This window comes from Myodes glareolus, chromosome 1 (assembly GCF_982192425.1).
Source record: "Myodes glareolus chromosome 1, mMyoGla1.1, whole genome shotgun sequence".
Lineage (NCBI taxonomy): Eukaryota > Metazoa > Chordata > Mammalia > Rodentia > Cricetidae > Myodes > Myodes glareolus.
This window is the reverse complement of record NC_142026.1, coordinates 73,901,606-73,916,480: the sequence shown is the minus strand read 5'-3', so window position 1 is coordinate 73,916,480 and position 14,875 is coordinate 73,901,606. Positions and strand designations below refer to the sequence as shown.

Genomic DNA, 14,875 nt, shown 5'->3' with positions numbered 1-14,875 from the left:
GTGGTGTATGGCTTTAATCCCAGCACTTGGGAGGCAGGAGCAGGCGGATCTCTGTGAGTTGGAGGCCAGCCTGGTCCACAGTGCGACTTCCTGGACAGGCTCCAAAGCTACAGAGAAACCCTGTCTCCCAAAACCAAAAGAAAAAGAGAAAGAAAGCAAAAGAACAGAATAGAAAAGAAAACCCTATTGTGGCCGGGCGTGATGGCCTACAATTTTAATCCCATAGGAGGGAGGCGGATCTCCTTGAGTTCCGGGCCAGCCTGATCAGCACATAAGCACATACTTGTAGGTTCCGCAAACCTCTCCCTCCACATTCTTCTACCCCGGCTACCTTTCCAGCGTCACAGCCAATTGGTTACTCCTCAAGCGACGCGTGTTTCCTGCTTCCTTGGGGTCTCACTCACTGTTGCTCACTCCAGCTGTGCTATTCCAGGTTTATTCACTAAACAAGCCTATTGGGGGAAGATTCATTCTCATCACTTATTCACTGCTTTTTTTTTTTAAACGTCACAGCGCTCTGCGCAGCCTCAAAACTCCCGTCCCTATAGTTTACAATTTACGGCTAATGCTTCTATATGGGAGAGCCTGCGGCGCTTGTCCCCATGGGGCCACCGTCCACACCCAGCTCCCAGCTTGCTGATAACGCCCACACGCAATTGCGTAGGCGGGATAGGTGGAGGGTGGTTCAAAGCGAGCGGTGACATCCATTGGCTGTACGCGACACGGGGCGGGTACAGACGTCCGGGTGACGCCATCACGCCGCGGTCAGGACGTTCCAGCCCCAGAAGAGCTTGCCGGTGACCGAGCGCTATCGCGGGTGTCGTGTATTCGCCTTGGACCACCGGTAACGAACTCCGGGAGCAAGAGGTCCTGGTGAGTGTGAGGACTGGCGGGCGGACTGGCGGGAGAGCACAGGGACTCCTTCCGGCTCCGCGCTCGGCGAGCCCGGGCCTGCTTGGTCGGGCTAACCGACGCCGCTCCCAGCGTCTGTGAAGGGTGTGGCCGTCCGCGCATGCGCCCGGGGTTTGTGTGCGCGCGACAGGCAACACTGCGCGTGCGCACGCGCTTCCGCTTTGCCACTGTCCCTGGGAACGCTGCGGACCCTAGTACACTAGGCGCTCCCCTCGCGGCCCCATTGACCCGCTGTTACGCCGGCCGCCGTGTTGCCCTGGGCAACCCAGAGAGACCATCCTCGCGGCTTGGTGCGCAGGCACGGCCTGGCTGGTGGCGGACCGCGGGGATAAAGGAGGCTTGGGCTCAGGGTGGCCTCCATCTCCACCTGGTGTCGTGGACCCCATGCCTGCGGGACAGCCAGGTGCATAGAGTCCATGTTGTCCTCGTCCGTCAGATCCCTGCCCCCTAGGCCTCACTCCCAATACCAGTTAGTACTCCCAGGGTCTCCCACTCGCTACCCTACTTTCGACCGACCCCTTGACTCCACCCAATGGTCTGTCTGTTTTTTCTTTTCTTTCTTTCTTTTCTTTTCTTTCTTTCTTTTTTTTTTTTTTTTTGGTTTTTCGAGACATGGTTTCCCTGTTTAACAGTCCTAGCTGTCCTGGAACTAGCTCTTGTAGACCAGGCTGGCCTCAAACTCACAGGGATTCCCCTGCCTCCGCCGCCTCCCGAGTGCTGGAATTAAAGGCGTGTGCCACCACTGCCCGGCCCTGTCTTTTTTTTTCTTTTTTCTTAATGTCTTTGAGGCCTGTCATTGCCCCTAAGGCTTTCTGCAAGCTTTCTGGTTCTTCGTGGGCTTCTTTGCTGTAAATTCTGTTGTTTGGGTCCCTCAAGTCCTGACCCCCAAGGCAGTCCTTCATGCTTCTGTCATCCCACCCTTCACCCCTAATGGTTTCTTAAGAAAATTGTGGGCCTCCCGCAGCACCCTGAAAACTTTATCTGCAGACATTGTACCCAAAGGATTGCCTCTTGTTTCTCCCACACTAGCTCCTGCTCCCAGGAACATCTCATGCAAGTCTCTGCCCTCTGGCTTCTCTTCATTGATTCAGGTGCTGACAGCCAGTGACTTCACATAAGGAGAGCCTCCCCCACCTCCACTTTCTGCAGTTCTTTAGTGAGACATCCTGAGATTTCATTTCTCTTTGGAAACTTTGCTTTGTTCTCCAGTGTTCTCCCAGTCTCAGCTCCATGCTCCTCCATGTGTCCCCAGAAACTTCCCTGTTGCCAAACGTCTTGGTAGCTAATGCTTTATTCACGGGTAGTTAAGACTTTACTCACTGGATAGTGCCTGCCTTCTTTCTGCTTCTTTAGAACCTGTAACAATACTCTAGGAATTCCCATTGGATTCCCTGCCCAGGACTTGGGTCTCCTCATCCATCACCTCAGCCTGGTTTCCCCTTGCATCCACTCTGATCATTTCATCATCATCTCTGACTTTCATTTTTACATCCTGCATTTTAGGAAGTCCAGTGTCTTCCCTTCATGCTCAAGTCTCTTCATTCCACAGCAGGAATTCTCGGATTCTTTTTACTGGTTTTAGAAACAGGATTTCAGCATGAAGCCCAGGCAGGCTTTGAACTCCCAAAAGAGTGTTGGTATTGCAGTCATGAGCCACAATGCTTGGATTCTTTTCCATTCTTTATCAGTGTTCCTTTCTATGAGATACTCTGTCTTTTTCATCTATCCTTTTATGAAGCCAACATTCTTTCTTCCTCCTTGGGTCTAACTCATCTTTTTTCTTATAGACAGTGAAAAAGCAGTCTGGCTCCCGAGGTCCACTCCCTACACCCCAAGGTCCAGATGGCGGCCAACGTGGGTGATCAGCGCAGCACGGATTGGTTAGTAGGACTTGGGGGACACAGTCCATTGTGCTGGGAAAGAGGAACAAAATACAGTGGGACTTCTTTGCACAGCCTGGAAGAAGAAACCACATTCTGGGGGCTAAGGTGGAGGGACAAGCTTCCCCTCTGAGCTCTCTGTGTGTGTGTATGTATAATTCATACTCATGTAGGTCAGAAGAGGCATACGATCCCTTGGAGCTAGAGTTATAGGTGTCTGTGAGCCACTTGACATAGGTGCTGGGACCTGAACTTGCAACATCTGCAAGACCAGCAAATGCTCTTAAATACTGGACCATCTCTCCAGCCCCCTCTTAGTGTCTTTCTGATAATTCCTTTTTTTTTGTTTTGTTTTGTTTTTCCCCCATAGTTGGCCATATCAGAGTTCATTGACTTGTAAAAGATTGAGTCCTTCTAAGGTCGTAGGTCATATAAAGTTTTGTGTATGCTGGTCAACCTTCTGTTTGCTTGGCACTTGCTATGTGCCAGCTTCAGCTATGGCTCTGGTAGGTAGGGATCTTAGCTCTGGAACTTAGGCCTTGTCTACTTGTATACAGTAGAACATAACTCTGTCTCACCTTTGCAGGTCTTCTCAGTATGGCATGGTGGCTGGAGCCAGCAGAGAGAATGGCATGGAAACTCCTATGCACGAGAACCCAGAGTGGGAGAAGGCCCGCCAGGCCCTGGCCAGCATCAGCAAAGCAGGGGCTGCCAGCAGCTCAAAAGCCAGTAGCAGTGGTCCTGTGGCTAGTGCGCAAGTGAGAAGGGCACACAGGACTTGGAACTGCTGTGCTGGGGTGGGACTGTTGCTGAGGAAAGGATGGGAAGGATGCTGACTTTCAGAGAATGGCATGCCTTAGCGGACTGTAAATATGTTTTCCTCTTAACTAAATCTGATGAAGGGAAACAGTCAACAACTTTGAGTCAGCCAGGGTCTGAGTGATCCAAGGAGGGAGACTTGCCCCATCTTCCAGAAGCCTACTCTTACTGTAGAGGCATGGACTCCATCTCTTTTCCGCACTAGAGGCTTGTCCTCTTGGGACTGTAGTGCCCATAGACTCCCATGTTCTGACAGATAACGTACATGCTTTTGTCTCCACAGTATGTCTCTCAGGCAGAAGCCTCAGCTTTGCAGCAGCAGCAACAACAGTACTACCAGTGGTATCAGCAATACAATTATGCCTATCCTTACAGCTACTACTACCCCATGGTGAGTACCTGGCTACTGGGTGAGAACTTTCTGTCCGTGTGGGGGCATGGCTAGTGGGGGTGAAGATGGACATAGCAGTGTTCAGAAACCTACCAGTATCCCCTAACGTAAATCCCAGCTTCCTGCTCCAGTCTCACAAGATCTGACTTGTCCATGGTCCATCCCACTGTTGATGCTCGTATCCTCACTGCCTCCTTACCCTAGAACGTTAGGATATCCTAGTCCCCTGTGCTTTGCTCTGCTGCAGCTTCCCATTTTACTGTGCTCACTTCAAGATTCCTTGCTGCCCAGAGAACATCTTCAGAGAGTCTCCCACTGACAAACTGTTCAAGTCATATTCCTGCTTCTCTTCTTTGCCTTGTTTTCTTACATGCTAATTACTGTGGGACGTTACCCACTTACACCTGTAGCTGTAAAGCTATGTGTGGACATTGTTAGACCTGGGATTTGTTTTTCTTTTTGAGTCAGAATTCTCTATATAGCCCAGGTTGATTTCAACCACCCCTCCTGCCTCTGCCTCCTGAATATACATCACCAAACAAGCTTGCCGCTTTTTTTTTTTTATATTTTAATTTTTTAAAGATAAGGTCTCACTGTGTTGCCCTGGTTGGCCTGGAACTAGCTATATAGATTAGGCTTGCCTCACACTCCACGGAAGTCCACCTGTCTCCATCCTGGCTCATAAGTCCTATGATTAAAGGGGTGAGCCTATCCCTATCTCCTGTCTGTCCTTTAATCATGCATTAGAAATGCTGGCACTCACTGCTTCTTCTCACTTGATAGCAAGACCTATAGTTGCTGGCACGAGTGGAATGAAGAGGTTTTTGATTTTGATTTTTTTGAAAATACATGATTTGGTGCATTTGTATGGTGGAAAGAACAAGGGCCTGGCGTCTACAGCCTCTTGAGTTGAGCATGGTTCCAAGGGAGGCCGAAGGCATGAGCAGCCTTGACTAACTCCGGCTCCTCCTATGCCTTGGCAGAGCATGTACCAGAGCTACGGCTCCCCCTCCCAGTATGGGATGGCCAGCTCCTACGGCTCAGCTACAGCCCAGCAGCCATCGGCTCCCCAGCACCAAGGGACTCTGAACCAGGTAATGCTTTGCCTAGCTGCTCCTGGTCAGCTGGGAGCAAGAACCTGGCTTTTGAGGGGACTTGCAACCAAAAATGGTCTGCACTATTTCAAATCTGCTCCCTCCCCTCTCGCTTGTTCTTTCTTGTTAAGCACCTCCTGATGTAAAAGCTTAGCTTTTAAAACTAGGATGGGCTTGAGGCTGGGCAAGGCCCAGGTATAATGTTGGGGAGATGGCGGGAGCAGTTTGTAGTTTGGCAGTCTGCCTTCTCTCTTTTTCTCCAGCATATGCACTCACAACTTTTTCAGGAGCTAGTGTGCCCCCTGCATACACAGCAAGTGGTGTACACACACCCACACCCATACCTACCCAACATGCTGCCTTTGCAACTGGTGCAGTCTAGAGGAGTGGAAGATCCTAGAGCATAGGAAGTACATTGACCTGGCTTTGAGTCCTTGCTTTGCTTCACTGTTCTCTACACATTAGTGGCTCCTCAGAGTTGAGAGGATGCAGCCTTGTCATAGGCTTGAGTAAGTGTGTTGTCACATGTTAATGTGCTCAAGAGAACCCTAGTGAATGTGTCATTAGTGACTGTTAGTAGAGTTAGGCCCCAGTGTTGGCACTGACGGTAGCTGAGGCTATGGAAAGTTGCTCAGTCTCTTGAGTCTGAGACCTCTCTGTTGTGGGAAGGATAGCTAGTAAAAATAGACACCTCAGGAAATCACCGATCATATGGAGTGGCAGCCCCCAGAAGATTGTAGCACTTATTGCTGAAGAAGGTGACTTTAAGAACTGAGTACCATGTGATCTGGCATCAGGATGCTGCCTGCTGCCTTCAGCCTCTGCTTCTTCCCACAGCCTCCAGTCCCTGGCATGGATGAGAGTATGGCCTACCAGGCTTCCCCTCAGCAGCTCCCTGCAGCCCAGCCCCCTCAGCCCTCAAACCCTCAGCATGGAACACATGGTCTAAGCAATGGCCCTCAGCCTGGAACAGCCCCAGCCACTCAGCACAGTCAGGCAGGGGCACCTACAGGGCAGACCTATGGGCCACACAGCTACAGTGAGCCTGCCAAGCCCAAGAAGGGTCAGCAGCTGTGGACCCGCATGAAACGTGAGTTAGCAGACTTTTGGGGGTCAGAAAGTTGGAGCTTACTTGTGAGCCACCCAGAGTGGCTGGACCTTTGTCAGGGTGTTCTGATGGACTCTAGTCTAGGAAAAGACTGTTCTGGTACAGATTTGCTCATGCTAGAGACCTGCTCCAGTGCTTGGCCGATTTGAATGTCTGGAAAGGACCTAACTCCAGTCTCCGTTGTCCTCCCACAGCAGCCCCTGGGACTGGAGGTCTCAAGTTCAACATCCAGAAGCGGCCCTTTGCTGTCACCAACCAGAACTTCAGCTCCAATACAGAGGGTCAACACAGTAGCTTCAGTTCCCAGCCCAGCTCTGAGAAAGCCCAGAACCATAGGTGATTCTCGTCCCCATCCCTGCCTACCCATGCTCTGTGTTCAGTGTCTGTGTTCAGTGTCTGTTCTCCAAGGTCCCTCTTTAGGGGTCACTCTGAGTGCCTCATGTGAAGGGAACCCTGGGAATGTATGGTGTAGGACTGCCATCTAAGATTACAATAAAAATTCTGCCGAAATGTAGGGTCCTCCCACCTGAGTGCCCTCATCCGTCTTATTCTCACAGTGGGCCGTCTGGCCGGGGAAACCTGTCTGGGAAGCCGGACGATTGGCCGCAGGATATGAAGGAATATGTTGAGCGGTGCTTCACCGCCTGTGAATCAGAAGAGGACAAGGACCGGACAGAGAAGCTGCTCAAGGAGGTGCTACAGGCCCGGCTCCAGGATGGCTCTGCCTACACCATCGACTGGAGCCGAGAGCCTCTGCCTGGGTCAGTCTGGGTGACACTATGAGGCAGTGGGGCTTCTGGGTCCTGGGCTGGGGACTTGGGCCTCAAAAACTGGCAGCTTCAGAGAGAAATGAGCCAGAAAGCTGACAGCTCTATCTCAGGACCCTTTGGGGAGGGTAGACGGCCCAGGAGTGATCAAGGATAGGGTTTTAGGGAGTGGGCAGGACTGGCTGGGAAGGTATGGGTGGCTTTATGGCTAAGAGCATCCCCTGGACACAGACAGTCTAGGGCTTTGTCCCTTTCCTGCACCACAATGGCTGAGTTGCCAGGGTAAGTGCCTCTCCGTTCTGAGGTTTTGTGGCCCTGGGCCACAGGGTGGGGTCTGTAGTTCTGCAGGTTGGTGGCTGGTTGGTAATGCCCTGCCCTGCTATGTCCTCAGGCTGACCAGGGAGCCTGTGACTGAGAGCCCCAAGAAGAAACGGTGGGAGGCCCCTAGCAGCCTTCACCCTCCCAGGGGGGCAGGCTCGGTGACCAGGGGCGGGGGTGCCCAATCCCAGCGAGGGACACCTGGGTCTGGGGGTGCTGGCCGAGCCCGGGGTAGCAGCTTCGCCAAGTTCGGCAACCGCAACGTCTTCATGAAGGACAACAGCTCTTCCTCCAGCACAGATTCGCGTTCACGCTCTTCATCCAGGTCCCCTACCCGTCACTTCCGGAGGAGGTGTGCAAGCTTGTGCCGGAGGGCAGCTGGGAGGGGGCTGATGCCTAAACCTTGTACTTCAGGCCTGATTTTCTGTTTCCTTATTTAGTGACTCCCACTCAGACTCTGACAGCTCTTACTCAGGGAATGAGTGTCACCCTGTAGGCCGCAGGAACCCACCTCCCAAGGGTCGGGGTGGTCGTGGGGCCCACATGGATCGGGGCCGAGGCAGGGCGCAGCGAGGAAAGAGGTGAGCTTTGGGTGGGATTTTTTTCCTAGGCCTAGGGGGAGTTGATTGGGTCTCACCGGTGGTGGGGTAGATGGCCTTCAGAGTGACTGAAGACATTGGCCTTTATGCTGGGTCTCACCGGTGGTGGGGTAGATGGCCTTCAGAGTGACTGAAGACATTGGCCTTTATGCTTTGTCCCCAGGCATGACCTAGCTCCAACCAAACGCAGCCGCAAGAAGATGGCAGCAATCGAGTGTGAGGACCCAGAGCGTGAGCTTAAGAAGCAAAAGAGGGCAGCCCGCTTTCAGCATGGGCACTCACGCCGTCTGCGCCTTGAACCTTTGGTGCTGCAGATGAGTAACCTGGAAAGCAGTGGCGCTGACCCTGACTGGCAGGAGCTACAGATTGTGGGCACCTGTCCTGACATCACAAAGCACTATCTACGGCTGACCTGCGCCCCAGACCCATCAACTGTGCGACCTGTGGCTGTAAGTCCCAGGCAGTAGATCCACCACCAGGATGTGTTGGCATTAGGCAGGGAGCTAACATAGGGAGGTGGCAGCTCTGGCTATGAGAAGAACCTAGCATGCAGGCTCTTCACACTTGGGGCATAGCCTGGCCACAGTCAGCCTTACTACAAGCAAAGTCAAGGTTTCATATGGGACCCTGGAGCCAGGTGGCCTTGCAAAGGCAGCTGTTATTCTGCTTCAGCATGGCACAGCACTATGTGTCAACAGGAAGTTATGGGGCACTCAGTCTTGCTGTGTGTTGACTCGGTTTGTTTGTTCGTAGCAGTGATGAATCACTGATACAGGCTGTGTTGTAGCTCTCACTGAGCAGTAACACAGCGACTTTGACCTGTCAGCTGTCTCTACACTCAGCCTTGATTCTATTCCCTGTAGGTTTTGAAGAAGTCTCTGTGCATGGTCAAGTCCCACTGGAAGGAGAAGCAGGACTACGCCTTCGCCTGTGAGCAGATGAAGTCCATTCGGCAGGACCTCACGGTAAGTCAGTTGCTGCAGGGCTCTGGTGTCAGCCATCTTGCCCTGCTCTGCTCAGCCTGACTCTCTGCTCGTTCCCACTGTCCAGGTACAAGGCATCCGCACTGAGTTCACTGTGGAGGTGTATGAGACGCATGCCCGCATTGCCTTGGAGAAGGTAGGGAGCTAGGCAACTGCCATGGGGCGCCTTCTTGTGAAGCCACCTGTACTTGCCTGTTCTTCACACCCCTATCTCCATGCTCAGGGTGACCATGAAGAATTCAACCAGTGCCAGACGCAACTCAAGTCGCTATATGCGGAAAACTTGGCAGGCAATGTGGGTGAATTTACTGCATACAGAATTCTCTACTACATCTTCACCAAGAACTCTGGGGGTAAGAGGCCATCCCAAGATGAAGGGTGCCATCCCCAAGGTGGCACCCTGTCACCTGACCTCCAGTTATCTCCTGTGCAGACATTACTACGGAGCTGGCATACCTCACAAGGGAGCTGAAAGCGGACCCCTGTGTGTCCCACGCATTGGCACTGAGGGCAGCGTGGGCCCTAGGCAACTATCACCGCTTCTTCCGGCTCTATTGCCACGCACCTTGTATGTCTGGCTATCTTGTGGACAAGTTTGCAGACCGGGAGCGCAAGGCTGCCCTCAAGGCCATGATCAAAACGTATGTGGCACTGCACCCTGCTGCCTTTTGTGCTGTGGCTCCGCCACGCTCCTTCACATCCTGGTCAACCTTCAGCTTCTCTGCTGGAGTCCCTCCCACTCTCCTGTTCACACTGCTGGCCTCATTGCTTTCCTCCTCAGCCACGCTCAGTTCCAGGTTTCCTCCCACTGTTCTTCCCTCACTGCTCCTGGTGTCATGTCCTCTCCTTCCCTGCACTCCTCTCTCTTCACATCAGCTTGAAACCTGGGTTATCTTCCCCTTTTCCGGGCCTTTACCTGCAGCTACTTGCTGTTCTTCTTGACATAGTTATTAGAAAGGGTGGCGTGGCTCATATTGTTAGCAGTCTCTTGAAATGCCTTTTGGGGACAGTGTGATTGGGGCCTATGGCACCGGGGGTGGTGTCTCAAGGCCCTCTGGTCATCATACTGCATGAGTCTTGCCCATGTCGGGAAGAGATGATCACCATGCTGCTGCCATCTAGTGGGTAGAGACCAGGAATGCTGTGCAACAAAAAGCCCCACAGCAGTGTGTGCCAGTCTTGCTAAGTTTGAGAAACCCTGGTAAATATATCTACCAAGAGTCTCAAGGAGTCTTGAATGCCAGGCTAAGCAGCAGCATTTTCTTATTAAGGTAGTGGTCCTGCCAAGGAAACTTGTTCTAGGATTTTGTTCTAGTCAGTCCAACCCAAGGGAGTGAGATGAGTGGGCACTGAGCTGTCAGCTTTTTATGGTCCAATGAGCAGCCCTCAAGCCTCAGTGGTGCAAGTGATTCTTAATCTGTTCTTAGTCAACCTTGGCTACATAGCACAAATGGTCCTTGTGAGTACTCAGCGCCCTGGCTTGTGTTGACATCATTCTCACAGCCCCTTTCCTATGAACTTGGCATAGCCATTCTTGGCAGACAAGCTCCTGTCATGGCCTAGAATACCTGGGTTCCAGATACTTGAAACCAAGTAGTTAAAGGGCTGTGAAGGCTTGCAGGAAAGGGTCCCCAAAACTAGTAGGGCATGTACAAAATTAGGGCATCTTGGTACCAACCAGAAAGCACTGCTGAGTGTGACACTCTGTGCAAACATCCTTGAGGGTGGAAGTATCACTGTCCCTACCCTCCAAGCCTTTGTACCACTTACTCTGTCTGGCTCCAGCCCCTCAGCCAGCAGAGGAGCCATCTGGGCCCTTTCCCTCCTGCCCCCTCCTTCCTGGACAGGTAAGTGTGGGCAAGGGGGGGCAGCTGGGCACTGGGGCTACCAACCCCATCCCTGGCCCCCCCCCAAGCCGCTGACATGGGGAGGGTGGGAGGGGCTGCAGAAGCCAGGAGGTTCCTTGCTGAGGAAAATTCTGGGAGCCCAGATGGGGAGCATTGCTCTCTGCTCTTGGGCCCTCCCTTGTCTGCTTGCCTCATCATTTTCTCCTCTTGTCTCCGTAGCTTCCGCCCTGCGCTGCCCGTCTCCTACCTGCAGGCCGAGCTGGCCTTCGAGGGCGAGGCCGCCTGCCGGGCCTTCCTAGAGCCCTTGGGCCTGTCCTACACGGGCCCGGACAACTCCAGCGTGGACTGCCGCCTCAGCCTGGCGCAGCTGCCAGCCTTCTGAGCACCCATCGAGCACGGGCGGGGTTAGGGCTGTGGCCCAGTGCCGCCTTTGCGGATTTTGTTTTTGAGCCATGGACATGGGTTGTAAATTAATTTGTGGGGAGAAGGCTCCAGGAAGAGCCAGCATCCCTACCCCCGTTTCCCACCGGGGATCTGTACAGAGATTTTTCTACGTTTTTATTTTTTGTCTCACAGGGGATAATTGGGAGTATAGTGGAGGAGGGCGGGGTGGGGGCTACAGGTTCTGTGTCCACCTCTCACCTCCACTAATGCTGTCTCAGTGTTTTTTCTCTCTCTCTTTCGAGCTCGTACTCCAGCACCTGACCCTGCGTGCTGACCCATCCCATGTTGGGGGGTCAGCAGAAAGAAGACAGGCCGTCCAGCCCGCACCCGCCTGCAGTGGGGCACCAGCCAGCCACACCTATTGCCTCGTCTGCCTCTTCATAGACTCTTGTTGCCCAGCTATTGGGGCCTCAGTGTTTGGGGTGAGGGGAGCTGCTTATAGACTATGCCCCACCTTCGACCCCTCACCCCAGAAATGCCAGCCAGCACCACCAACACAGCCAGACCAGCGCCACACCGCACTGAGGACTCCAGGGCCTTCGCGGGACCATGCCAGCCGGGCTGCCTCGTCTTACTCAAGTTGTATTAAGTTGTCTCCATGTCCCTTCCTCCCTCTGCCCCAATGTTTCTTCTGATTTTTTTTTCCCTTCCCTCCCTCCTCTTCCTTCTCCCTCCCTGCTCCCTGGTTCAACACAGGTAAAATGGTTACCCTCCCTACCTTCCTCCCCTCTGCCTTCATGGATCACCAGCTCACGTCATGTTTCCTTCTCTTTCCTCTGTGTGTGTGTTTAAGTTATTTTTCTTCTTTCTCCCCTTTTCTTTTCACCCCTCCCTCCTCTTCTGCCATGTAACTGGAGGATGTGCTATGAGGTTGCAAACAGCTGGACTGTCAGGCTGCTTTTTTTCCAGATGCCTCCCTACCTCCCCTTCCCACCTCTCCCCTCCCCTCCCTTCATTCTCCTTGAGCATTGAGTACAGTACATTTTGGAAGCTTGAAACCAAAAATTAAAGAGAAAGAGAGAGAGAGAGAAATTGTTTCTATTTGGCTTGTTTCTTCTATGAAGTTTGGAACGTTGGTCATTTGAGGGAAATCTCAGCCAGGGGCAAGTAGCTATGTCCTGCTCTGCCCATACGGCAAAGCCAGAATTTCCCTAAGGACTGTCTTCCTAGCTCCTGGTTCAAACTGAACTCGAGCTCAGGGATGCAAACCTGGGATCCCTGTGGCACCTTGGCCAGGGTGAGGTGTGGCTCTAGGCCCCCTGGGGGCTGCACCACTCTCAGCCCTTCAGCCTCCAGCCTCTGATTCAGAGTTTGGGCCATGCCTGCCAGTGTGGGGAAAGGCATGGCACAGAGCACGTGATGACCTAGAAGAACTAAGTCCTTGAACTGTAGCTGGGAGGGTACCTGAAGCCCTGGTTTCAGGAGGGCCCTCCGCAGAGCCCCAGTAGCTGCAGCCTCCTCCCCAGGGCCTGTCAGCCTCAGCAAGGCCACTGTCAGGTGCAGGGCCTGTACAGGTACCAGGAAAGCAGCACAAGGAGGAGCAATCCGGACAAGATGCTCTTGGGCCTTGACCACTTCTGCCCTAAGCCCAGGCTCTGTCGCCATCAGTGCCACAAAATGTGTGGGCCGGGGCTGACGAGGGAACCTTCTTTCAACAGGCCAAGCCCCTGGAGTCCACTCACTTCCCATCTCTTCAGCAGAAAGCCCTGGAGCTTCCATGGCCTGTGCCTCCGACTGTGGAAGTAGAGTGGCTCCAGGTGTCTCTAGTGAGTTCAAGATCTTTACTCCTGTGAAGCACCCGCTTGCGTCTGGTGTTCCTGCCTCTGTGGTCCTATTCAGGACAGTCTCTCTGGTTGCCCCACCGTCTTCGGCTATCTCCAGGCCCGAATCAAGTCCAGTTCTGTTCTCTTTGGTTGCCCCACCGTCTTCGGGTATCTCCAGGCCCGAATCAAGCCTAGTTCTTGCCGGGTTTCCACTCCCTTCCTTAGGGCCATCCTGGGTGTCCTGACCCTCGAAAGTCGCACCTGTCTTCTCTGTGTCAGGGATTTCTAGTGCAACCGCTGGCCAGTGCTCGTTCCCGTCGTCCAGTTCGTCCAGGATGGTGGGTCCCCGTCCAGCCACAGAGCCCGAGCCAAAAATGAGGTCAGTACGCGAGGCACGGTCCCACACCAGGCGGCCGCGGAAGCGGAAGTAGCGGATGCGGTGCTGTGGCACCGCCAGTACGCCGGGCCCGAGCGCTGCCAGCGGCTCGTCCCAGCAGAAGGCGCAGAAGGGCTCTTCCTGCACGCCCAGGAAGCGGTCAGTGTAGCCCACCGAAAATTCGGCAGGGTCCAGTCGCGGATCCCAACGGATGCGCTGGATGACGTCAGCGGCAGTACGCAGCGCCGGCTTTTTGGATCCAGCCTCTGGCTGCGCGACCTCAGGAGTTGGCCCTGGGGCCCCAGGGTGTGGCTGACGGCAGCGTGCGCCGAAGCGACAGCGGCCCTCTAGGAAGAAGCGGCAGACCGAGGGGGCCTCAGAGGAATCGGCCGCTGCCTCCATGGTACCGCAGCACACTGGGCAGCCTCAGTCCACAACGTTGAGCCCCAACTGTGACACCAGGAGTTCCGTCCGCCTCACACGGAGGGAAGCCAAGAGACTAGGCGGGACCTCGTAGTGTCCCACCGGCTCTGGTCTCCCGGCCCCGCCCAACTTATTTACGTGTAGCTGGCTTCTGAGCCTCTGGGAACCTGGTCTTGCCCCGCCCAAAATGATCTTCGTGAGCCCTGCTCCTCAGAGGCCTTAGCGAGTCTAGTCCCGCCCAACCAGTCAATTAACTAGTGGGTCGAGAGCCTCTTAAGAACTCAAAGGAGCTAAGTTCCATCCCATCCACCTATTTTACATGTGCTCCTCCCTTTCTGGGCTTTGGCAAGAGACAGTTCTCAACGCATGCAAACGCTTTATGTGTACTCGGTCGCTTTCAGGGCCTCAAAGGAGCAAGGCCTCCTCTCTCCTGCCAGCTGATTCACATATATTTCCGTCCCCTAAGGTGGGGGGTGGGGCTTAGAGATCTGGGCCTGCTGCCAATCAAATACTTTGCTTGTGCCCTGTCCTTCTCAGGACACTACTCCACAGCATACGATTTACATGTGCACAGCCCTTTGTGTGTGTCGGGGCGCGCGGGGGGCGGGGAGGAGTTCAATATCCTGGCTCCGCCCACGACGGTCCTTAAAGTGTGTAGTCCCCATACCAGTGGTTGTCTTACATACCATACCTCACTATGAGCAAAGTGATTCCTGGTCCTGCTCCATGCAAAGTTACTTATGATTGTCCCGTCCTGTATTTCCTGGGAGCGTGGCTTACCTTGGTCTCAACTCACTTGAATGATTTACGTATGCCCCTCCTCTCGTTGGCCTTACCTTGGCCAAGTTTCAATGGTTTTACCTGATCCCAGTTGTGGGGTACGAGTCTTGCTCCTGTCTAGGGGTTGGCAATATGACTCTGCAAACTTCAAAAGACCTTATTCTGACTCCGAAAGTTGGTCTTGTCCCTTCAGGGACCTAAGATAGCCACTCTTCAAGCCGAGTGATAAATACTAGAGGTTCCTCCTTTCCTGGAACCTTCGAGAATCTGGTTCCACCCTCAGTTCATGATATAGGCCTAGAGAGCCCCGCACCTCTAGGGTATTAAAACATCTGGACATCTATGGGCTCAGGGTTAACTTTGTGTCCAGA

The 14,875-nt window shown here is 53.6% G+C and overlaps 2 protein-coding genes and 1 long non-coding RNA gene across 4 annotated transcripts in view; 2 read left to right on the top strand and 1 right to left on the bottom strand.

The window, feature by feature from the left end:
- LOC146895921 (uncharacterized) overlaps window positions 1-14,875 on the top strand; it is a 136,962-nt gene that overhangs the window by 110,663 nt on the left and 11,424 nt on the right. The gene's annotated exons all lie outside the window — the stretch shown is intronic.
- On the top strand, window positions 716-12,194 carry Leng8 (leukocyte receptor cluster member 8). 2 transcript variants are annotated; one of them, XM_048431739.3, is made up of 16 exons: window positions 716-873; window positions 2,700-2,792; window positions 3,379-3,550; window positions 3,895-4,002; window positions 4,986-5,096; window positions 5,934-6,186; window positions 6,399-6,540; window positions 6,762-6,965; window positions 7,363-7,641; window positions 7,730-7,870; window positions 8,052-8,337; window positions 8,752-8,853; window positions 8,939-9,007; window positions 9,095-9,224; window positions 9,305-9,512; window positions 10,938-12,194. In XM_048431739.3, exons 2-16 carry the CDS (start codon window positions 2,755-2,757, stop codon window positions 11,098-11,100), a joined length of 2,406 nt encoding a protein of 801 aa, XP_048287696.1. In that variant the 5' UTR covers window positions 716-873; window positions 2,700-2,754; the 3' UTR covers window positions 11,101-12,194. The 2 variants fall into 2 exon arrangements, with proteins under 2 accessions (XP_048287696.1, XP_085547785.1); XM_085691659.2 differs by lacking the exon at window positions 4,986-5,096.
- Leng9 (leukocyte receptor cluster member 9) lies at window positions 12,183-14,824 on the bottom strand. Its single transcript, XM_048431741.3, has one exon. The coding sequence runs from the start codon at window positions 13,701-13,703 to the stop codon at window positions 12,240-12,242; it is 1,464 nt and encodes a 487-aa protein (XP_048287698.3). The 5' UTR covers window positions 13,704-14,824; the 3' UTR covers window positions 12,183-12,239.

What these genes read in the sequence shown, in the direction of transcription:
- Leng8 (XM_048431739.3), top strand. Translation starts at nt 2,755, where the DNA reads ATGGCGGCCAACGTGGGTGATCAGCGCAGCACGGATTG. An exon ending in ACCAAGGGACTCTGAACCAG is followed by an intron (nt 5,097 to 5,933) that starts GTAATGCTTTGC and finishes TTCTTCCCACAG; the next exon opens with CCTCCAGTCCCTGGCATGGA. An exon ending in AGCCGAGAGCCTCTGCCTGG is followed by an intron (nt 6,966 to 7,362) that starts GTCAGTCTGGGT and finishes CTATGTCCTCAG; the next exon opens with GCTGACCAGGGAGCCTGTGA.
- Leng9 (XM_048431741.3), bottom strand. Translation starts at nt 13,703, where the DNA reads ATGGAGGCAGCGGCCGATTCCTCTGAGGCCCCCTCGGTCTGCCGCTTC.